At 35.6% G+C, this 25,063-nt stretch overlaps 1 protein-coding gene across 2 annotated transcripts in view; it reads left to right on the top strand.

The window, feature by feature from the left end:
* LOC139688349 (putative fatty acyl-CoA reductase CG5065) overlaps window positions 1-24,889 on the top strand; it is a 450,592-nt gene extending 425,703 nt beyond the window's left edge. For both annotated transcript variants that reach the window (XM_071585871.1, XM_071585870.1), the window contains 7 exons: window positions 10,721-10,969; window positions 12,524-12,669; window positions 13,247-13,356; window positions 13,782-13,974; window positions 15,077-15,316; window positions 15,687-15,944; window positions 23,666-24,889. In XM_071585871.1, the coding sequence (XP_071441972.1) occupies window positions 10,721-10,969; window positions 12,524-12,669; window positions 13,247-13,356; window positions 13,782-13,974; window positions 15,077-15,316; window positions 15,687-15,944; window positions 23,666-23,819 (1,350 nt within the window). In that variant the 3' untranslated portion in view covers window positions 23,820-24,889. The remainder of the gene's footprint in view (window positions 1-10,720; window positions 10,970-12,523; window positions 12,670-13,246; window positions 13,357-13,781; window positions 13,975-15,076; window positions 15,317-15,686; window positions 15,945-23,665) is intronic.
* The last annotated feature ends 174 nt before the right edge of the window (window positions 24,890-25,063 follow it).

Here is a 25,063-nt window from a genome sequence, read left to right as displayed (position 1 = left end):
AGCACGACATTTAATAAAGCAAAAATACACCAACCAGGGGAAACCTGGAAGTAGTCTTCACAAGCCGACAAATGTACGGCGACTTCTTATTCAAACACTCAACACTCAATGTCAGTATACTGCTAAAGTTTTAATTCCCCCGGGCTGGCGGTGCGCATACCTTGGGGAAAGGGGGTTTTTATCCCCCTCCGCCCCTCCTCCTCCACACGCCCCATCCACATGGAAATCCTAAATGCACGGCACACTGGGACGCTGTCTAGAACATGAGCAGATGTAGAGTTCGTTTTGTGTCATCTCTCCTACAAACAGCAAATAAATATTTCGTTTTGAAAACGAGAAATTTCCTGTCTTTTTCATCACCCCTGCTTTCATGTCGACTCCCAACCTCTTCCCCCATTTCCCTTCAATCCTCCAGCATGGAGGCTGTGTGTACGTTCACTTCCAGGGCACCGATATACATAGTTAAAAGAATTCTTTATAGCAAGAGCGGAATCGGTCCAAATTTTAATTCGGGCACGGTTCAATCCATTGCTCTGAAGATTTCTTACACTTGAAATTTTATCACTCACAAAGCGCATTCCAATTCAGTCTATAATCTATTGAATCTATAATTCATCAGCTTCCAAATCTATATTTATTACAATTAACCTAACTAAGTAGGCACGCCACAACAGTGGATATGAGAGAAGAAATTAAGTAGGTAGTAGTTTCATAACCGAAGCGAAATTATTAATCATATTTTTCTCCTTCCGAAGAAGTACATTATTAAGAAAATTATACTCGCACATTTTCGCCGTGAAAAGTTTACAGAAAAAGGTAAAAGAGTCATTGTTGTCACTTAAGGTTCTTTCGTATCGGTATAGGAAGTATATTATAGCAGTAGAAAATATTTACGCGTGCATATTTATTTCTTTTGATCAAATATCGCCACATCTTCGAATCGTATATTTTCTTCATAATAGAAATTTTCTTGCGTTTTCGTAGAAGTTCATTGCATTTTTTCGCAAATTAAATGGTACCTAGATTGGCATCAAGCGGGCACCCTTGAAAGATAACGAAAATTTCATACCGTCTACCTGTCTCAAATTTATGTTTCCTTCTTATCAATATGCAACAGATACAGAATGCTTTTTTGAAATTCTACCATTTCATAATCACAAAGTCAAAAGGAATTCTTCACCAGTATATTTTCATGGGAAAACAATCAGCATGTTGCGTTTTGCTGAAGACCTAGCTGTCGTTGTTGGAAGAGAAGTGAATTTGAAGACGGCACTCGTCAACTTAAGAGAAGGATAATGAAAAGCAACCCTCTGAAGGCAAGCACCGGAGAAAAAACAACAATTTTGGCCTGTGGCAGAGAAGCAGATGGGAACACAGAGATTGAACCCGGGAATAAAAAGATAGCAAAGGTTTGGTTATTCTTTTGAAAGCAGAATAAGAAACATGGAAGAAGCATGAAGTAAATAATTAGCAGAATAGGCAAGGCTAAGAGGACATTCTGGTAGAAAAAAAGTCGACAGATTGCCGGCAACACAAGCTTGGAAGCAAGGAAGCACTTCGTTAAAACTTATACCTGGAGTAGCATGCTAACCTATGATAGCGGATCATTCACAGGAACAACAGTAGAAACGAGAAGATTGGAAACACTGAAAACATGCTGCCATAAAGGAGAACGATGAAGATCACATGGGCGAATCGAATAACTAAAAGTGGGTGAAGAGAGAAGTCCACTTAAAACCTATTGAAAGAAGGTGTCACCTTTATTGGTCATATTTTAACATATGATGGTCTGATGAAGACGGTTGTCGAGGGAAGAGTGGAACTACATACAAAAACCCCGGATGAAATGCATGAAGCAAATAATGATAGACGTCAAAAAGCAGTGATATGTAGATATTGCTCGATGTAAGAGTTGACTAAATCTTTCGTCAAAACAAACTTGAGTCTGATATCCAGCAATCATACAGTAATGACCATTTTTAACACCAGGCCATAACAAATTTATCGACAGACAAAAATTATGGAATGAAACTGTATGCTAAAATTTTAATTTACTGACTTTCTTGTGCGTGGATATGATCCTTGTTGGCATCTGGAAGCAGGAGTCTTTTTAGATTGATCTCCCACACGATCAGCAAAGTTGCTGAATTATTATTATATTTAAAAATATCAAATTAGCCAGAGGGTTGTTCTTTATGGGTTGGTTCTAGGGTTGATCCTATCACTCTCGCGTCCAGTCTCTCGATAGGCACAGTGCAGCTTAGTGCACAGATTTCGGACAAGTCCAGGATTAATACTGACGAAAATACATCTTGCGGAAGCAAGTAAACACAAAGGGATGCCAGTCAATAAATAAAACTACGTGAAGGATAATTTAATCCACAAATCGTAATAAATTTTACATCTAATCAAACAAAATACTGCAGTCACTTCATCCCCGATGTTGCTACACATCGTACAGTGCAGAATTGATTTTTTAAGGTTTCACAACTACAAGCAGAATGAATGATAAATTAAATATGTTTTTAAGCAATCACATTTGTACACTTCCCATGATTTTTTTCGGTGTACCCCATTTACCACTGATGATCTCCAAAGGCTGTGAGTAAGTGCGACTGTGCCATCATCATGGGTGGATTTTGGACATTTCTTAACAATATCACATATCGTCTTGAACTTCATCCAGTCTAAGCTCTTATTGTTCAGCATGATTTATTTTTAATTTATTCATACTTTAAACCAACCCTACTGCCACCCACAAAGAATTTTTCCCTCTCTTCCTTCCTTTCAGAACAACCTCCCTTCTGTCAAAAATTTAAACAAACAAGTTCCTCTCTTTCCACACCATATTTTACACTTCGTCATTCGCATTCCTCACTATAAAAATAATTTTCTCCACTATTCTCCAATACCCACACCTCACAATTCTAGAATTTACTCCTCGAAATCCTCGAATACAGCTTTGTTTCAAAGGCCATGTTTCGTAACCATATTGTACATGCGTCGGAAGAGTCGGCTATACCTACATACGTGTCTGTAAAATGACCAGGATAATACATTATTGATTTGAATTGATGAAGTGGACGACTTTTCCATTCTTTTCGGATCAGGTTTTTTCCCTCTTCGTTTTATGAAGATCTTATCAAGAAAACAGATAAAATAAAATTGCACGGCCAGACCCTAAGGAGCTATGGTTCTTGTGCATGCAAATAAAATAATAAGAAAAAATTTCGCTAATACTAGAAGAACAGAAAATTTTGGGAGGTCGATTGGCTTACTTTAATTTGCAAAATTTAATGAAATATTCCGAAAAAATTATGTACTCCTTACAAATCCATTCAAATGGAAAAAATCACCTGAATACTCTACATTGACGAATGTTAGGAAACCTGAAAAGCCGCTCCACCTACGTTTCTTTGAATGACCGGAGATGATGATGGAAATAGTCGCGGACTTGCGGATTTGGAACCGCTGCAAACTCCTCGGTTCCTAGGTAATTTGAGAAAAATGGTCGGGGGGAGGGAGATGGTCTCGAGCGCAGTGACCGTGACTTGTAGCGGTTGTGCGCCTAGCTTCTCCCCTCGGCGCTTAGCGTATTTTAGGAGACGTAAGGAGGGGGAGGGGACGAGATTACCTTTTGTTTGCGCCAGAGGCGACGCATGCCAAACGCATTGGTTCATGGCGCCAAGCCGCTGCGCTTCGCCCGCACGCAATGTGCATTGGGAACACCCAAACTGCCGTGAAGCAAGCCGAAAAACCACGAACAAGAGAACTACTACTAACGCGGAGATTGCCTCCGTGCTTTTTCAAACATTTCTCCCTTTCCTACGTTCAATCCCTGCGGATCCTCATTTCCATGCACGTTCACCATGCATCGGGAGATCCACTGTTATACAATCGCCGAAATGGACGATCCATAAACATTTGTTCTTAAAAACTGAAAAATGCATCAATTCTCGTTTTCACGTGCATTGAAGACTCTCTTGACGTTTGGTTTAACTGCTCCATCGTGTTTGAAAGTCAAATGTGAAATGGTTTGATTCCTTTAAGATACATTGCGATTAAAAACCACGTTCTGGCTTTATGAATGTCGTTCCAGTGGAAAAGGATCAGTTAAGGATTTCAGGGTGAATAAATACATTAGGTGCTGAGTGAAGTATTAGTGTTCCCGACTCGCTATGGTATGCCCTAGTGGAGCAGAAAAGTAGGTCCTATTTGGGAAAAATGGGAGGAAAGCCGGGAGTTAATGTTGCAAGGATCATGGCGGCACCTCTTTTCTTCGCTCTCCTTATGAACGAGGGGGATCCCGCAGACAGCCCTATTCACTCATATCCGTCCTTTGTCGCGGGATACCGGAAGACGTCAAACTATGTATGGTCTGTTTAACCGTGGGGCCACGACTTCTCAGTCACCGTGGTGATTCCCTTCACTTATAATATCAGGCCGGGAGTCTTCCCTCACTGAATGGAGAGAGATGCCACCAGCTTCCCATATTAACCACGACCGCGGTTTTAAAATAATTTCCCTGCTGCAAAGCTTCCGGTTACCCATGGCGTTTCTCCCTCATCAAATCGACATAATCTGTAATAATATGTGATGCCATTAGTTAAACTCCAATGTCAAAAAAATACTGAATTTTTGATTGATTTAAATCAGAAATTTAATTTTTACGAAAGCTAAACTATAGATTTCGTGAATTTGGAAATAGCGAGGCGAGAGACAAGTCTCCTAGGAACGTCACGAGTTACTAAAAGCTCGATTTTTCCTGGGCCTCAAGCTTAGAATCGAGGGTTCAATGCCCTAAAACCCGATGACATATGTGATAAATACAAAATATTTTAGAAACGCATACTTACTCACATTCGAATCATTTTGTTTGTTTTTTATTACGCTCGCTTGAACCTTCGCCCGCACCTGTTTCCCATCCTGTAAACAAGACGATACAAATTGTCTCCAAAGAGTGATTCCCTTATCGATTCTCTCAGCCACGAGGTACTTCTCATATCTAAATAATTTCAGAATTATTGCTATCACTTTAATATTTAATTTCAGAATTATTGCTAGGAAGTCTGAACGGAATTAACAACGACGCTGGCCGAAGCAACTGTAACTTCCTGCACTCGTAGCCGGCAAGAAGTAGAAAGTTGCTTGCGAGGAATATGACTTCCTAGCAACGCGTGACGTCACGACGTATGATGGTGACGGTATAGTGAAATCTGAGTCATGCGTGACTCTAGGGACCGGAAAATGTTGTGTGTGTATTAGACAACATACCGTACAAGTGAGGATGAGTAAAAGTATGTACCATACTAGTTTATTTCGGCACACAAAAACATACACTGAGAATCTTTAAAGCCTTTATAAGACCTCAGGTGTTCGGATAAAGTAATTTATATTGAATTGAGTGTCGACAATAGCCATCAATGGTACTCGTTTTTCTTCAGACATCTTTGCCATTGATGGCCATTGACAGCATCCATAGTTAATCTTAAGAAGTACTTTAAGTTATGAATTGGTTACAAAAAACGTATTGCAACAAACTGTAATTTTAAATAAATCCGTGTAAACTCAGCCCTCCTTTGATTTCGCTATCTTAGGGGCAGAGCTTGCCTCGTAGGTGTGCGCTTGTCCACGCTACTAGATAGAGCTAAGGATTCAACTGCTCTTGCCTTATTTCCCTTTCCTTCAGAGCGTGGTGAGGAAGGGAGTTTAAGGCAATGCCCGTTTCGTCGATAAGGAACATGCACCCTGCTGTTTTTGCCCAGCAATGAGTCGTGGCAGCTTTCCTCTTTATGCTAATCGCAATTTAGCCGACAAGTAACGCCATTTGTGAGTCACAGCTACACTCGTAATAAAATCGATTGAACAGGCGATATGTTCATTACAGTTATCACCTTTTATATACATGATTTTTTATTGTGTGCCCCCTTTTTAATACCCCAGTTCCCATGCATCCCAATTCTTTAATTAATACCTTATATGAAAAATTGCATTTTATCTCAAGTAATAAAAATTACAAAGGCACGATCGTTAAAAGCAAGGAAATGAATACCCAATCCGCAGGACGTAAATCCTCATTGTTTTATTTTTTATACATATTCTGCACATTAACCAGAGATTTCGATATGAAGGCCTTCCATTTTTATTATATTTAATGGAATTAAATTCACATTCTACCTGATATATACCCAAAATCGAAAGCTACAGAATTAGCCATGTATCCTTTGCAAGATGACTTTCCCTTTAAGATATATAATAATTTCAGAAATTTCGAATTTCCTCTCCCGATGATAAGAATCGATTTCACTACAATTACACCTTGTTAAAATATTTTAGGATGTTTTAATACTCGGAATTCTGAATGACTTGATCCCGACATACAATCTATTGGGTAATGAGTTAGCTCGCGCTTTTGAAGTTTTCAATACAAGCTTTCATCACGAAATACTAAGTTGTGTTCTGTTCTGACTCCATTTTCCTTTAAAATTCTTATTGCAGATCCTCCTACAAACCGGAATATGGCATAAAACTCGAATGATTTGCTGTACACTACTGATATGTATACACACACACACACATGCTTCGTTTCCTTCATACCGAAGTGAGGTGGACAACCATTGCATTGTCTACATCGCTAGGAATTATAGCTCTGCCAACACAGATGAGGCTGAAGCTGATACGCTCTTTTTATGCAAACTGCTTCACAGGGTCAACGCATTAGTTTTTCGGGGAAGAGACGGTAGTCGGTCAGTAACTTTGCTTCCTGTATTACTTAAATACATTGAGCAAATATTTTGCTGGTAAGCGTGTTGGCTAGCTATTTAACCTCGAGTATCACAAAAATTCACCGGCGATCTTTTTCGCCGATGAGTTTGTTCTTTTCCACGGAAGGAAAAAGGCTTCGTGGTAGGAGAATTTATTTTTTCCCCGCACACAACTAAAATATAAAATTAATTTATTATGGGCTTTTGAATGTAGAGGGCCTTTAATGAGCCGTCTCATGGTAAGCAACTCGAAAGCAAACTAAGTTGGTTGAAGATGTCATATCAAAGAAAAATTGTCAAGAGGATTTTAAGAACGATGAGTAAAGACTACGTTGACCAGTAGTCACTGGCAATGCGACTACGCTTTTCTAGTGAGGTTATCGAAACCAGCTTTTGATTAAAAAGTACCTATTTATGCCTTCTGTACACAGAACGAGCCAGGTAGTAAGAGTAAGCTCATATCGAGAGAATATTGAAAAAATATAACGAGCCACTGCGTTTAGCACCTAGTTTTGTGATCATTCTAGAGTAAAATCGTGGCCATAATTCTTTTATCTATTTCAAAAGGGGGATAAAAATTGACCTGAAAAGTCTTCTGGTAAAATTTCCTCCCCATATATCTTACGAAATAATAGAAGATATTCTTTCCATTTTTTACAAAACACTTCAATTCAGTTCATGGAGGTGTTATCTATTTTCATTGACGCTGTCGTTTTCCCCACTTTTTCTATTAGTCGTACATTTCTGTATCTTCTGTGTCAAAACTATGTCTCATTCTCTTTTCTTCACGTAGAAAACCGATTAGGAAAGTCAATTAATATCTCCAAATTCTGGGTACTAATATTGAATTAATACTTTCCTAGCCCTTGTTAACATAAGTTTCGAAGTTTGTTCAGTTAGGTAGCGGCTGGATAATAAAATTTAATGGACGTATTGGAACTTCATTATGCGGCAAAGATAAGAATCAAGTCTGAAACATGTATACGAGTGTGTGTATGTGCAATCTTACGATCACTGGCAATTAAGAGATGGTTAAGGAATTAAACAAATCAGCTTATCACATGAAAATGAACGTTCAAAATCAGTTTAGTTTCAATTTTCATTGTTCAGCCACCGAGTATTTGCAGGTTCTTTGAAACTACGAGTATTTTTAAGTATTTCCTATCTCTACAGTAAAAATAAACCTGATGGTCCTTAATCTCGATGCCAAACCATTCTCTGAGCATTTAAAAAGAAAGTGGTACAGGCTCAAGAAGGGATCAATCGAGAAAGGGCGTCGGAACTAACAGTCGAATGGGAGAGGGGGAAGGTTGACGTTGAATGGGATGCCTTGCTCAAGGGGCAAAGGTACCTCGTGCCTCCCCCAATGTGAGTGAAAATCGTATGCATTCGTGCGATTATTCTGTTTAAAAGACATTTGAAAAATTCTTTTACTACACTTCATAACAATCATGACCAACACAACAATCGTGAACAAAGTGTAATGTGCATCGTCACATATAATTATTATTATTTGGGATACATTGCTGTTAGGCGATAAGCCGGGTGGCAATGACATGATATAACAAACATTAGTCATTCTTAAAACATATCACAGTGTCATTAAATAGTCGTATAGTAGACTTACAAAATAAAAAAAATGAGAAAAAACAATATATTTTGATACAGCCATACACCTTCTGCCGTATTGCATTTAACAATCCCATCATGTATACCTTTTGCATTCACGCCTAAATGATTTAATGCTTTTGGGTAAGGGCTTAAAGAGTTCATCAGGCAGCTGGTTCCACTCTTTGATTCCCATATTTAGGAACGAAAACTTGGCGGTGTTTGTCCTTTGGGGCATGTATTTGATTTTAAGCGGGTGATCATTCCTGCCGAGATAACATGGCTTATTTACACTCTCGTTCAGTTCTTTCCAGCCTCCGTCAGCTTTCAATATTTTAAAAATGGCACACAGTCTATTCAGCTTCCGTCTGTTCTTTAGTGACCCCCATCCTAGTGAGCCTAGCATGTCGCTTACACTGTCAGTCTGCCTATGTCGCCCTAAAACGTACCTGGCAGCCTTCCTTTGCACTGCTTCTAATTTTTTCACATGCCCTATTTCAAAGGGATCCCATACTGTGGTCGCATATTCGACAATAGGCCTTACAATTGTTTTGAAGGCCAATTCTTTAGTTGATTTAGTGCTTCCTTTGAGGCTCCGCATGACCCAGTGGAGCGATTTAAAGGCCTTGCCTACCACATAATCTGTGTGAAGTCCCCACCCTAAGTCTTTACTTAGGTGTACCCCTAGATATTTACAATTATCTTTTGTTACAATCGTTTCTCCCATTATTTTATATACCCTTCCCTCACCTGCCTTCCTTTTGGAGAATGAGATGTGGATAGTTTTTGCAACGTTTATCTCCATTTTGTTGATTTTGATCCAATTAGCCACGTTATCTATGTCACCCTGCAGAACGTCGCGATCACTGCTGCTGCTGATTTCCCTTAGATAGGTAATTAAAGAAAATATAGCAAATACAAAACCATTCGGCGAACTTCGGATAACGCTACCTACTGTCCCACTCGATGGATTGAAATTTTGCATATCGTCTAAGTTATTTCTGAAACACCTCATTTTTACACCGAGGCTATCAAATTCCACCCTCTTGAATCATCGCGTGCAAACGAATACTTGCCACTTCAACCGAGCAAATCCAATTCATATTCAGATGAAACGCCGCAACAAAGAGCCACCATCGAAGTAGGACTATGCTAATATTGTATTCTCTCTCTGTCTACCCTTTCAATGGCGTGAGTAAAAATATGATGACCGATGTTTATGCTTCGTGGAAAAGGTCATCCTTCTCTAGAAGACATAATAAAAAGACGAGGCGCGAATAAACGCCCACCTTGACTTAGCCGTGACATTTGTTGAAAGAAGAAATTAGCACTTCATTTTTGGATGTATTAGGTAGGTATACACTCTTTCAACTCCAAACCGTGACGAAGCGTTTCCTGTCCATTCTACTATTTACGCAGCACATACTCAAGGGGTGAGCTCATCATGCGTAAGTTGGCCCGCGATCGATCCCAGCCGCTGGTCTTGTTCCTTTGTCTCCGCCGTCTAAATCCTTCGTAAGCCCACCGTAAAAATTACTCCAAACACTCCGATTGGTCGGAGCGCTTTGTCGCCTGTGCCCCAATTCATCCACTCGAGGATGAATTGGGGCACACGCGTATGTAGCCACCTGGCGGTGGCTACATACTCGTGCTATTGCAATCGTCGTGACATCGAAGTAAAATTATGACGGGACGAAAGAGCTCCAGGGTAGTCTTTGAACGAAGTTACCAGATCTTTTGAATAAAATTTAGTTCAGAGGCGAAACGAAATGTGAAACAAGGGGAGAAACTATTGATAAAAAGACGACGCTTTTTAATTACACATATTTTTATAAATATATACATACATACACATACAGATATATATGTAAATTTGTATGTGTGTGTGTGTATATATATGTGTATATATATACATATATATATATATATGCTAATATATATGCTAATATATATGTATATATGGATGTATATATGTATATATGGATATATATATGTATATATGGATATATATATGTATATATATATATATATGTATATATATATATATATATATATATATATATATATATATATATATATATATATATATATATATGTATGTATGTGTGTATATATATATATATATATATATATATATATATATATATATATATATACCCATACACACATTTATCCTTAATCTGAGAAGTAGGTAGCACTTTTTTAAGGAGTAGAAATCATAAGTTCAAACAATAGTTCTAGGTTGAACAACTTCACTTGCCACCAAGGATATTTATTATGTATGTACCTAGTCTTTAAATTGAAATAATATAGTGACAATTGACTAACTTACCCATCTTTTCACGCAGGTGTTTGACATCCTCCGGAAAGATTCCCCTGAGGCACTTCGGAAATTGGTGCCTATCTGTGGGGATATCACACTGCCGGAGCTTGGAATCAGTGCAGCTGATCGGCGTCTTCTTGTAGAATCCGTGTCCATTGTCTTCCACTCAGCTGCCACAGTTAAGTTTGATGAGGCACTGAAATTGTCAGTGGCTATGAATATAGTTGGAACAAAGCGACTGGTCCAGCTCTGTCACAAAATGGCCAAATTGGAGGTAAGAAAAGTTATTAATTCATATAATTTATACATAGGTCTTCCATTTTTTTAAAGTAGTTTTTAATGAGCCAACCTTTGCAAAGATGTCAAAAATCTTCAACTAAGAAATGAGGCAATATGTTGCAGGAAAAAATTCATAACTAATTTATGATGCATGGATCATTCATACCAATGACAAAGATATCTCTGCTATAGCCAAAATTTAGAAAAAGACAATTTCCTTTTAATGAGTCATTAAGTGTTTCATAGATATTCAAAGATTGGAAACCATGTAAAAGACATGTAAGCTAAAAGTATTGCAATAAGTTGATGTCAATATTGATTTTACAAACTAAATGCCTTCGTAGCTACGTATGAATTGGAATCACCATGATTTCATTAAGTATGGACAGCAAAAATGTTTACCTAAAACCCTTTTCCCTCAAAATGCCATTGGTCAACTGTCCAGCAGGCTTTCCTGAAGGAAGCAATCAAACAAAAATTTTTGTAACACAAGAATGACAATCCCTCACATATTTCACTGCTATTTTAAACATTTCCAATAAGACTCCCATTCACTAATCCTCCCCTCATTCGCTATAATTTGTAAAACAAATAAAAAACGGGAAACCTGGTCACCATTTCCATCATGCAGGTGGTTAATTTAGGTTTTGCACCATAAACTTTAATTGGACTGTAATAAATTATATTATAAATGAGGCTTGGAGGAGACCTGACAGTTTTTTATGTGAATCATGGTTTTTCAATGCTCCAAAGACAGCCTAAAACCATAACCAGTCAAAAATAACCCTGAGGACATAAATTCATGACCTTAAAGTTACATGAGTAACAATTAAACACATACTATATAGGCCTGTCAGATTTTGACCACTGACTTAATATAGTCTAAAATAATGATTCTTAGATTCTAAATGTGTCCCTTACTTTCATTATTAGCTCTCCTATAATGCCTATGGGAGGAATAATTAAATTCTAAATGTGTACTTGGAAATTATTTCCATTTCAATTTTATTGTGGGAGATTTAATTTTTGAAATCTCTTTTCAAAATTACAAATCTTCAAATCTCTTTTCAAAATACAAATCTTCAAATTCACCATCACCTCAGAACAATCTTTAATCATTAAATAAATGAAATATATATATATATATATATATATATATATATATATATATATATATATATATATATATATATATATATATATATATATATATATATATATATATATATTGTTTCCTATGGTTCAATTTTGTGATTAAGTTCTGCTCAATTTCAAGCTCTGCACGCTATATGTCTTCCATCTATTTCAAAGATAGCTTAAATCTGAATTTTCAATCCATTAGCTTCATCACAAACCTTAAATCATATTATTTCCTAATGGGCAAGTGGTCTTAGTTTGTATGGCTGTAGTAGATGGTTAATAAAATAAGCTAGATTTAAGTTCAAACATATGTGCACATTACTCCTTAATTTTAAGTAATTTTAATTACTATTAAACACCACATGGCACAGCTCACTAACTCATTAATCGCTATTTTTTACCGGTACAGGCCTTGGTGCATGTTTCCACAGCATATTGTAATTGCAATCGTGAGGAAGTAAGTGAGCTAGTGTACCCACCACCAGCTGACCCTGAGAAGATCATTCAATGTGTGGAGTGGATGGATGAGGATTTGCTGGACAGTATAACACCAAAGTATGTTGGCTGATTTCAAAGGTCGAGCCAGTGTTTATACACTAATCTAAATTAATCCATGCCAGACAAAGTAAAGTGCATTATCTCTGTTAAATTACAAATTATTTTGACAGTAAATGTTTGTTTTGATTTCCATTAATCTTTCTCATTATTCTAAACAGTCAGAACGAACTGATTTGCTTGTACTATGCTTCTTATTTAAATATCATTTAAAAGTTGAAAAAATTCTAAGACCTTATTATTAGCTTTATTAACAAGCCATTAAATTATATTGAAATGGAGATATCATAAAAGTACCTCCATTAACTATCCTCGAAAAATGTATCCCTTGATGAAGAAGTCACAAGCTAAAACTATTTCAGTTGACTAAAATCAAATGCCTTCAAACATTTAAATACATCTTTTGGAAATTCTGAAAGTATTTACCTGGCAGAAATCAAATAGGAATTATTAGAAATTCAGAGTATACAAAATTAATAATTTTTTGAACTATAATAACTTTGTATAGATTATGAAGTGCATACCATTGATCAAAATAAATTTTTATCAATTCAAAATGCCTTAACTTCCGCAATAGGCTCATAGGAAACCGGCCAAACACATATACTTTCACCAAGGCACTAGCAGAGCATGTACTTGTTGAACAAAGTGGCAGTTTACCAGTGGCCATTGTGAGGCCTTCAATAGGTGAGATCCTAAATTAGTAATAGTATTAGTAAGAGAATAACTTCCTCATAAGAATATTTTATTATGTCACTTCTGATGCTGCAAAAGAAGTATCCTTGGTGAAACATTATTTTTTATTTACAAAATTAATGCAATAGCACATTGTAAAAACTATAATGTGCAACAGTTTACAGTCACATTGCTTTCTAATGCATAATTGGCATATAAAATGTTTCAGTACTTGAACATGTAACACCTTAATAATTTTAATATCTATAAAATCATGAGACATTTATGCATAAGCTATATCATCACTTGTCTAACCTTATAGGATTTTTAAAAAATCTCTAAACCAACTCAAGTTCCTAAAGATATTGATATCTTCTAAAGGTGTCCAATATTTATGCCTGATATTCATATGACTCCTGCAAATTTGCCAACAACAGTGACAGCTGCATGGAAAGAGCCAATCCCAGGTTGGGTAGATAACCTAAATGGACCAACTGGAATGATTGCTGGAGCAGGGAAAGGCGTTTTGCGAACGATATTATGCCACCGCGATCTGGTGGCTGATCTTGTGCCTGTTGATGTTGCCATTAACCTAATGATCTCAGTGGCATGGCACACTGCAACTGCCCGGTATGTATAAACAAAACCTATTTTTTATTTGCATGGCCTATATACTTTATATATTCTATTGACATGATTTTCACATTTAGATATATTTTTGATCTAGCTTTCACTTTAACTTATGTAAAACTTTGGTCTATTTAAAAGCAATTGTATTCATGGGTGAAGTTCATAATTTTTCTTTAACTCCAGGGTTCTGCAATAACTTGGACATATAAAGTTTATCTATTATGAGAAACTATTTTGGAGTATTCAATATTCTCATCAGGCATACACTCATATCAATGAAGGTTCTCAAAATATTGACTGATAATCTGAACACAGCAAATGTCCAAATATGAATTCAATAGCATACCTCAAATTCAATACCTCAAATTAGCATTTAGAATTATTTAGACAGTTCAAGGAGAACACAAAAAAACAAACCTACATTCTAATATAGAAAAGACTTAGACACTGTATCTATTGTTTTCCTAGGGCATATTTTTGGCCTAAATTTACTGAATTTTCTGCCTCGGTCAATTTTCGTGATTGGCAATTAGTTTTTATAATGCAAGTTTACATGCTTAATTCACATATGATAAAATAGAACCAATATAAATGACAACATGGACTGGAAGCAACCTCTAATCTAGTTTTCAAATGAGGAATTGATTCATTCAATAATCCTTACCAATATTAAAATCACAAAAAATTCAACAAGTAAGATAATTCTTTTAAAGCTTCAGAGTGATTAAAAATTGAGATGGATCACACTCTACTAAAAATATTTGGAATATCATCAATTGCTTGATAAAAAGTGAATACTTTTGTATCATTAATAATTTTTGGATAATAGTGAATCAGGACTTTATAAGTTCATTGATTTTAAGGAAGTGCCCACCAAAGGTGCAATTTTTACCTTTTTTTAAATTATGGTTTGTGAAAAGTGAGATGGCTTGGGAAGTGAAGTTTTTGAAGAAGATATCAGTACTTTCACCAACTTCCAATATTTTATGATTTTCCAATTCCTACCCTTAGTAGGCATGTACCCATCTAACATGAATTAACAGTAGAGTGTCACAATTGAAGAAACATTTAAGGCAGCATATATTTTTATTTTATGATGTAGCCCAAACAACATCATTGTGTACAACTGTACCTCTGGAAGTGTAAATCCAATCCGATGGCGGGATGTTGAGCACCTTGGTTACCGCTATCTGCTCAAAAACCCCTACAATGATGTCCTCTGGTATCCTGGAGGCTCCTTCAAGAGCAGTCGTCTCGTCAACACAGCATGCATCTTGGCCTTTCACCTTGCCCCTGCCTACCTGGTCGACTTCCTTGCCACTATTTCAGGGAAAAAACCTATGTAAGATATGGATGATAACATAGTTTAATTACTTCATCAAATTAATGAATACATCTTTTTAGAAACGTATTTCTCAAACTTAAATCTAATTTAGGTATGTGTTCAGTTATTTTCAGCATTCAGTGTTATTTCCTTTGACTAATAACTTCAACCACTGAACTGATACTAACACTACATATTTCCACTGTAAGAGTGACTTATTAGCTATTTATGATGGCCATCTATGGTGATATTGTGCTTACCTTTGACAAATTCAAATTATTGCAGTTCGTTGACATAATAATAACAATTTTATAAATAAAATCTTGGAAATAAACTCACACGATATTATTTCATGAGGAAGTTGTCTGATATTTCCTATTTATTGCAGAATGGTGAGAGTGCAGAAAAAACTTCAGCGTGCAGTTTCCTGCCTTGAATTCTTCACAACACATGAATGGCGTTTTGCCAATGACAACGTGTGCAGACTATTAGACCGTCTTAGCCCACAAGATAGAAAAACATTTGACTTTGATCTAGTACCCTTAGATTGGGAGGATTATTTGGAGAAATATGTCCTTGGAACACGTCGATTTATTCTGAAAGAAGACCCAGCAACATTCCCAGCAGCCCGCAGACATCTGAAAAAGTATGTAATGGGAACTTTAATGACAAAAACATTAAGAATATGATACTGAAAGATTTGACTTGCATGATGAAATGGCAAAAGTGAGTAGGCATATGAAAAACTGAACTCACATAGGTATTTCAAAAATTCAGCTCTCACACCAAATAACCAAATGACTGGTGGTTTTATGACCACACTCAAATGCAAAAGACATTAACTTAAGGTATTGGTAAAATTCAAAGCCATGCGGTTTAACACGTCTTTAAACCACAATAGGGTCAATAGGTGAAAGGTAGGTTGCAAATTTCACAAAGTGCAACAAAATTTGGAAGCATAGATTCAAAGTAGGGATCTCAACTCCTTTTTTTGTGCTTCCTAAGATCTGTCTTGATTATTTGGTACCAGGAAAAATTGTCTAATCATGGTAGGGAGGAGCTAACGACACAATAGTATAAATATTTTACCCACTAGGTCATTTAAAAACCATACCAAGCCAATAAATAGATCTGATATCTGATAATGTTGCTAGTCAAATAGCAAATCATCTACTTTAATTAAATTATTATTGCATATAAAAAATTACCATTGCAATCTTCACTGGTTGGAGCCAAAAATTAGGTGCCTCGTTGAATGCAAAGGAAAAATGGAATGACCATAATAAAATGAAATTGGAAAGAATGTACTAACTTGAATCGGATTACTAAAGAGGATATGCAGAGGAATTAAAGGAATAAGACAATAATAAAATGAATGGGAATCCTGCTGGATAAATACAGAAGTTGGGTGCTTCATCTGGCTCATAACCAAACATTTCCATGTACACAAAGAACTTACTAGTGAAGAATGTTCCTGACTGTGGTCAAGATTTAAGCACTTTTGCGGGATAAAGATGAAATTATATATGATAAGTTAAGAATAAAGCTACTTGGCGATTAATTTTACCATTCAAATAAACTTCCATGCACAGAGAAGATGGGTTAAATAATAACAAACAAAATATGATAAAGCAATGATTCTTACAAACTCAAATATACATTTCAAACTTTTTTCCCTGTTATATCGTATTGGGATAGCCTCCTCTCTGATCAACTTCCTCACTTCGAGTTGCATGATATAATTAATGGTAGCCCAAATATTCCACTATCATGATATGGAGTATTTACCATACTTTATGGCATATGAGATGCACCCCTCATTTCAGTTGGGCACACCCAAGAAAAAATTTCTAACACGTCCCAAGAAAGCACAGCATACCACCCAACTCAAGTCATAGTTCCTTATTAGTTCCATGCTATTTCATCGTTATCAGTACTAATAACATACGATCAAGTTCATTCGATATCTCACTTTTACCTCTTTTGAGCAACATGATATTCACATCACATAATAGGGATGAGCTTATTAGTAAAAATCCATCCACGACATTCTACAACTGAATAATAAATATTACGAAAAAGTTCATATAATGGAGTTGAAATAGTTAGTACTGAACATCTGGTGTAGAAATAACATTCATTATTGAATGTTAACCCATGGAGCTTGAACCTTCAAATATAAGACGTGGGTGATTTTTTTACAATAATTTTGCAAAAAAAGGTGTCTTATAAGCCATAAAATATGTTAAGTGAAATCTCATTAACAACTGCAGATGCTATTCTAGCATATGCACCCAGCAACAATATCTCTATACACAGGCCAATTTTCTTTTACTGTTATACTGAAGACTAATTGCAATGTAAATTCTTCAGCAAAATTCACCTTATACACCATTAAGGGTTTTCCTAGATGATTAGAACTTGAGATAAGGCAATGTTGTCAAAATGCGGGTAGATTTACGGAAATAACACTAGATGTAAGAATAGAACTCAGATACTATGTTACCTATAGATCTCAAATTAGCATATAATTTTATATTACTTAATGTTTCATTAAAATAATCACAATGCCCAAAAATAGTGCACAAATATGAATGACAGCCAACCTAAGAACACACAGGTACTAAGCCCTTTCTAGAGTAGAGGTTTAGCAAATAAGAGACCTCAATACAATTGCTCTTCCAATACCTTGATATTCACTTGATGAGCCAAGTGGTAGTTCTATTCTTTATGTCAAGACAACAACAGAGATTTTCTGCAATAGGTTTCCTAATTGAATACAATAAATTAACACAGAAATAGTGTCAATTTCAAACAGTAATCATCCAGCAAAAAATGAAATAATCAAAAGTCTTACCATAGGACACAATCTTATATTGAATTTCTCAGTCCTACCCTGGGATAAGTGACAATACCATTTTTTACTGTGAACCATACAAGTCATCATACCATCATCAAAATTATTGTGCCAAGAAAACCATTATGTATGCAAATCCATCTGTCACTGAAATAACTAACAGCAATGACAAGTGTCTAGATGGCTGTCATTTGGACAATTGGATAATTAGAAAATCTCATGAGCTGAAGAGGTTTAATACAGAAATGTAATATATTGGACAGGAGATACTTAGGATGACAGTTACAGGATACTTCACTCCGAATCCATAGTGGAACTGTGTGAATAGGACTCAGCATGTTTCTTTTACATATTTTGTCCTTTCTTATATTAATTTTGTATATTTCTTCACTAAATTTCTAAATCTCTTTTTCATAAGGATGCAGTATTTTTTATACTTTCAAAATTATAAGATATCTTCCACATGTATCTTCTCAACACATGGCTGTGAAATTATGAGCCACAAGTGATTTGTATGCATGACAAAATTCCATGTCCTTCCTCCTCTATTGTATTGCTTTCCCTAATTCACTATTTTTGTAGAATTTGATTCCAATCCTTCCACAGCTGCAATGCAAGTGGAGATTTTTACATTAATTTTAACAAATAGATTATCATGGTAAAAACAGTACTGTGGATCATTACAACAGAGCATGAAAGCAATAAGTTAGATGTTTATGAATATATAAAGAAAGCCACAGTAATCAACCCGAAGGTTAGTTTGATAAGTGGGGATAGGGCATCAGATGAGTCTAAGGCCTAACAAACAGTGTACAGCTGAATTCAATCATTGGGATAAAAGAAGAGGGAAGAGGAAAATAATGAATAGGGAAAATAAAACAACGGAAGAGGAAGGTCATGGAAGTTTTGTACATTTATAAATTAATAGTGGCTAGTAAATACAAAGCCATGTGCAAAGAAGATGCATGTGGAAGTTCTGTTGCCATTTATGAAGGCATAAAAATTACTTCATCCTTATAAAACGGATTTAGCAATCTAGAAAAGAAGTACAAAAAACCATCAAGAGATTGATATTGATGTAACCACAACATAGGACTGATGAATTTCCTACCAATTCAAGAAGCAGAAGAAAACCATAAGAACTAATGACACATTGAAATGAAGTAATTTACTATGTAATTCCACACACTTTATTTAAAAAAAAACACGACCCAGGTTTCCACGTTGAACGTCATCATGACCTGATGATGACATTCTATGTCGAAACCTGGGTCGTGTTTTTTTAAGTAAAGTGTGTGGAATTACAAAGTAAATTATTTTGTTTCATTCAATATGTTATGCGAATTCCATACAGTGATGCCTGAGACAACAAATTTTAACTAATGACACATCAAAAACTTGACTGACTCAATTCCACAAAAGGTTTTAAAACATTAATGAACAACATATGTGCAAGAAAACACTAAAGAAAATATGGGAGAAAATTTGCAAGCCCACTAAGTTAACTACATGAAGCCATTTTACGGAATGGGCAATGCTTTTTCAAACAACAAAGTGAAATTCTCGAAATTGAGTATATGTTAGCATCAGGATAGAAAGGAAATGAAGAAGAATACACATTAAGGAAATGAATATTAGGAGTTTCTAATAAAGGCAGAACATGACATTTCAATGAAAGACTTAAAGCCAAGCAATTCATCTGCAAACTATAAAATACAAAAACATTAATAAAAAAAAATAAAGACTAATTTGCAAAATGTCAAAGAGTAAAACCTAAATGTAATATCCCCTCAAAATTTCACAAATAACATTGAACAATGTGTGGAAGAATATAATCATCCATTATTGACATAAAAAGACTAACTTGAACACTTCCAAATCATTTGCCTGGGTATCAGGAAAGGAAGAGTTGATAGTAGGCTGTCTACAAGAAGAGAATACTACTAAAAGTATAAAACACCACCCTGAAAACCAAGTAACTGTTCCTTAAAACTTATCTATTTAGTTTACATTGCTATAGTTATTAAGGTATAACAATATAAAAATCAATTAAAAGAAGATAAGAAGCATTTAAAATGTGGTGACACAAAATTATTATGATGATAAAATAGGCAAGGAAATTGACTAATTAAGAGGAAGTCTTTCAGAAGGTGGGTGAGGAGTTGGGCTCATGGAAGTTATTAAGGAGATGAAAAAACACTACTTGGACACATTCTAGTTTTCTGAAAATTATAAAAGATATACCAGGAAAGGAAGAACCACCCTAGGAGGCATTACATGATATAGTTCCTGTAAGACATGAATTCAAGAAGCTACATGGGAATAAAAATACTGACAAAGAATAATAAAGATAACCTGGGAGGACGGCTACAAGCATATTACTAAGATTGATAGCTTACGATGGTATATCAACACTCCACACTTAATTAGCTAACCAATCCACAGTCCTCAAACTAAAGTATAGTGAATCAGTGATGGCAGAGCTCACCAAAAACTTATTCTTACTGTTTGTGAAAGGTGCACATTCATGGTAAGGAGACCAGCTTATTCACTTGTGGTCAGTGGCTTCCAGGAAAGTTCTGGTACCAGAAAAGCTCAAAGCCTTGCCTTAGTTGGGATAAGCCTAAGACATTGCCCAGATTTGATCCCAGGACCCTCTGGTTAGGGGCTGAACATTTTACACTCTAGAGTACCTTATTATTATTAGATATACTCTGGAAAAAAACAAAGCACAGAAAAGAAATAAAACTAGAAATACTTAGAATGTGAATTTAGTTTGATGCATTACATTCATGTGACTACTTCAATTTTGAGAAAAAAAATTTATTCCACAAATAAGGCTTGAATTACATGATCCCAGGTTTTTTGCCGATTCCTGAAGATGTGTACTGCAAAATATTAAGCACGGGATAAGTAATTAAAACCTTTATTGTAAGAATATTTTAAGGAAATATTTTTTAAGGTTTGCTTAGAGGAGAATTATACATTTTACTCATTAATGGTATCATGCTTTAATAGGTAATGAAGCAATTAAAATAATACAGCAGGTAGAATATTTTTTTATTAGTTTTAATTTGTATTATATAATCCAGCCACAAGCATTGCTATAAGACTTTTTTTTATTCATCACGAGCCTTAACCTGTACCTGTTTCTGTTCCATTCTGTTTTTAATATCTGAAAAGTAAACAACTATGATAAAAAACAGAGCGTGTGAACTATTTTATGAAATGGAAAATGTCTTGCTAAATGTAAGTTCAATGTTAACTCATGCTCCTTATAGAGGATCTTATCTTATCTTTTTCCTCTGGCTGTCAATGTTTAAAATAAATTACAGGATAGTCCTTGATCAAGTACATTTACCATACCTGTACACATCAAGAACTATAAGTCAAATTCCAGAATTGCCAAAAGTTGACTAAAAACTTGGTAGGTGTATTATTTAAAATGCCGAGAGTTCGAATCAAGCTATGTCTTATCAGAATCAGTCCTATAAACACTAGTTTTCCTTTACCGTTTGGAATTAATTGATTTCAGTTTAGCATATAACCATTTAAAGAAATTTTCACAGTATCAATTGGGACTTGTGTTTCTGAAAGTTTTCATTTACCTATATTAAATGCATGACTTAACATACATTCTTTGGATAAAAGGCCAACATGATACATGGTCAACCATACCCACTGAGGCAGGTCATACAGAATGCTAGGACATCATTTATTAATTATGGACATATTCACATACTTCATGGTGAAATAGTTCAATCTCTTCACTAAAGCCTTTTAAAGGGAAAAGGGCAGGTGAAATTAAAATATAAAAATTAAAATTGTTCAAGAAAATCTAGTATATCTATGACCATCATTCCACAGTGACACAAACATGATGGCCTAATAAAGCATTTTTTTTCTTTGGAAAGAGGCAAATTGTTCATTCACAATGAAATAGGTGTGAACTACTGGATGCAACTGGAAATAGTTCATCCGAAATTGCTTTTCTGTAGTAACTGATGCACATAATGTAAAGCCATGATTGAACAAACAATATTTAGAAGGCTCATCAAATTCTCTCAAGCCACTGTCTTCATGTGCTACTTCTAGCACTTCCATCTGCAGATGCAATTATTATTGCAGAGAGGGACCATACCATATGCTCCCATGTGGCAAAGAGAAAATTTTTTAAATGAGCAAAAATTATCAAGTTATTAAGATAGCATTTTAACATTATATAAAGGAAAAGCAGGAAGATTACTGCTCTGCACAAGTAACTTGGTGAATACCAAGTAAACTGATCTACAGTGGCCTTCATTGACACACAATATATATTAAATTTCAATTTTGATGCTAAAATTGAGGATATGCAATGACATAAAAATGAAGAATCAAGTTACACTGTCACATAAAAGACTGAAAGGATAACACAAAGTTTAAGAGCCATAATCCCGCTTTATACCGCCCAAATTTTTAATTATAAAGAATATGATACCATAAGTGTTTGAGGGCAAAACTATGGCTAATCCTGGCTCCTCTACTTGAGTTCTTTAATTGTCATATTAAGTGCACAGTTCAAGTTCAATATCACCGAATTATCAAAGTATTAAATCTGTTCTTGTAAGGGATATGATGAAATACGAGCATTTTAAATTATGCAAGCTGGAAATATATGGGACTACAAAAGCATGAATAAGAGATCCACACCTTAAGTTGAAAGTGAAAATAACATATAAACCCCTCTATTACATTATTATTTCCATTACAAAGTTCTTCTGTATTAGATTTATCTTACAAGCATTGGCAAGTTTTAAGACTTATCTATATAACAAGAGAAAATTTCAATGCAATCATTACATTGATCCCAATGGCCCTATATCTACCATAGTTTTCCTTATGGTATTTGTCACATTTTATGATAGTTTTGATAAAGCCTGTCATATACTGATTCCCTTCATCAGTAAGATTTCAATTCGGGGAGGGGTTCCAATGGATGTAAGAAATGAAAGATTCATTGTTTTAAATGAATAACAACTGTATTCTTCTGAGTGGGTTTTATCTCAATTCCCAACTACCCCCAGATTGGATCCCAGCTGCATATAAACTATATGCAGACATATCCCAGCCAAAAATATCACTATGCAGAAAAGTACAATCATAAGTGTCATTCAGCATCTGTAAACTAACTTCATCCACCTGCATGGAAATAATAGAATGAAATAAATATCTGGTCTTTAGTCTAATGGGAAGTAATCAGGATATATTAATGTGTAATTCTTGGAAATCTTTAGTTCCAAGTTCAGTTGAATTCTGTAGATATATTGGTCACATACTTGATACATATGTACTTCGATAAAAAATAACTTTTCTTTGCCTAGACATATGCAATGCAAACTACCACATCCTCGCACACAGTTTCTTATTTTAAGAAATTGGTTTAAAAATTGTGTAGGGAATCAGTTGACAAAGAAATTTCACAAATTTTGGGCTTCATGATAATGATAATCTGTCCCTCTTTTCTGCAGGATGTACTGGATTCACAAGGCAACACAGCTTCTAACTGTAGTCCTGTTTTGGAGAGCACTAATGCTGAGATCGGAGACGGCACGCAGCATGTGGTATGCACTGTTTGGAATGATAATGCGACTAGCCCGCATGATACCCCTCAATCGCCCCTGATGCATCGCCAACCGTCGGTCTCCCTGCAATACCTCCCACTTGGAGGATACAGTGATCCAGTGTTGCGTGGAATTGAGCCCATGGACAGTGACTAAACTCCCATGGCAGACCGACGGGACACCAGGGGTGAAATCAGCATACCTGAGTGTTTCTACCGAAAGTTTGTCTCCACGGAGGAAGAAAGAGAGGAAGCAAGTGGCTAGATAAACGGGACATTCAAGACAAATGAATGGGAGAAGTGCAGTGCATTGAAAATGGACAGGGCTGAAGTACAAGCCTCCTAAAACTCCCCTTCCCAAAGCTCTAGCACAACATCGCCAAAATTACTGCTGTTATAAATGAAGATAAATACTTATGCTTATGTACATGTGTATATATGGCGGTAGTGAGTGAAATTTAATATGAGAGAGTTGTGGCAACGAGAAAGAGAGAGAGGACTAAGAACTTTGTAAATGTTACCAATGGAACAAAAAAGTACTCTCTGGAGATGGGGTCGGGCAAGGCCCTCGTTGGGCATTGCCTCGGATGCCTTTGCAGCCCAAACATAAGGAAGAGTCTGGACACTCCAACTGGATTTGCCCACTCAGCGAGCTGCAAATATTCTTTGACTATTCATCTCACAGTATTACTACTACCTACTTTAGATCTGTTGGAACTTTTCATCAATATATACTCAAATGGAAAGGAAATATAATAGGTCAACATTTTATGCGAAAATGTCCACTTATGAATATAATGAAATCAATGGATATCTGGTGAGGGACCTTTGCCCAAGTCTTGATGCTCTAATGACATGTGTTCACTTCTTCTGTTTTTTGTGTACATGGGCAGATGCTGCTGAAGTCATATTAAGCATCATGAATGCCTATTCTATCAATTAGGCTCATTCAAAAAATGCCACAATAACTAGTTTCCGTTATTTAATAATGTAAAGCCAGTTTTTTTTTTTTAACTTCAAGCATTTTTTATTTCAACTTATTTATGACTACCAAAAATTATCCAAATAAGTTTATACTGAAGTTTATCAGTGTAAGATAGTGTATATAAAGAATTTTAAGAAATTTATAGGATGCCTGTTTATAAGCTGAAACCTGTTGATTGTAGTAGTTACATAATTTTTGCTCTGCAATGACTGCCAAACATATTTTTTTAACAATTAGCTATACACCTTCCTCTTATTCATTTTAAAGCTTGAAATGAGCATTCAAAATTTATGGCCAATCTCATGAATTTCTCAAAGAAAA

This window comes from Hetaerina americana, unplaced genomic scaffold (genome assembly GCF_022747635.1).
Source record: "Hetaerina americana unplaced genomic scaffold, ioHetAmer1.1.p SCAF_2, whole genome shotgun sequence".
NCBI classification, from domain to species: Eukaryota; Metazoa; Arthropoda; class Insecta; order Odonata; family Calopterygidae; genus Hetaerina; species Hetaerina americana.
Note: the sequence above shows the minus strand (reverse complement) of the source record. Positions and strands in the feature narration are given on the sequence as shown.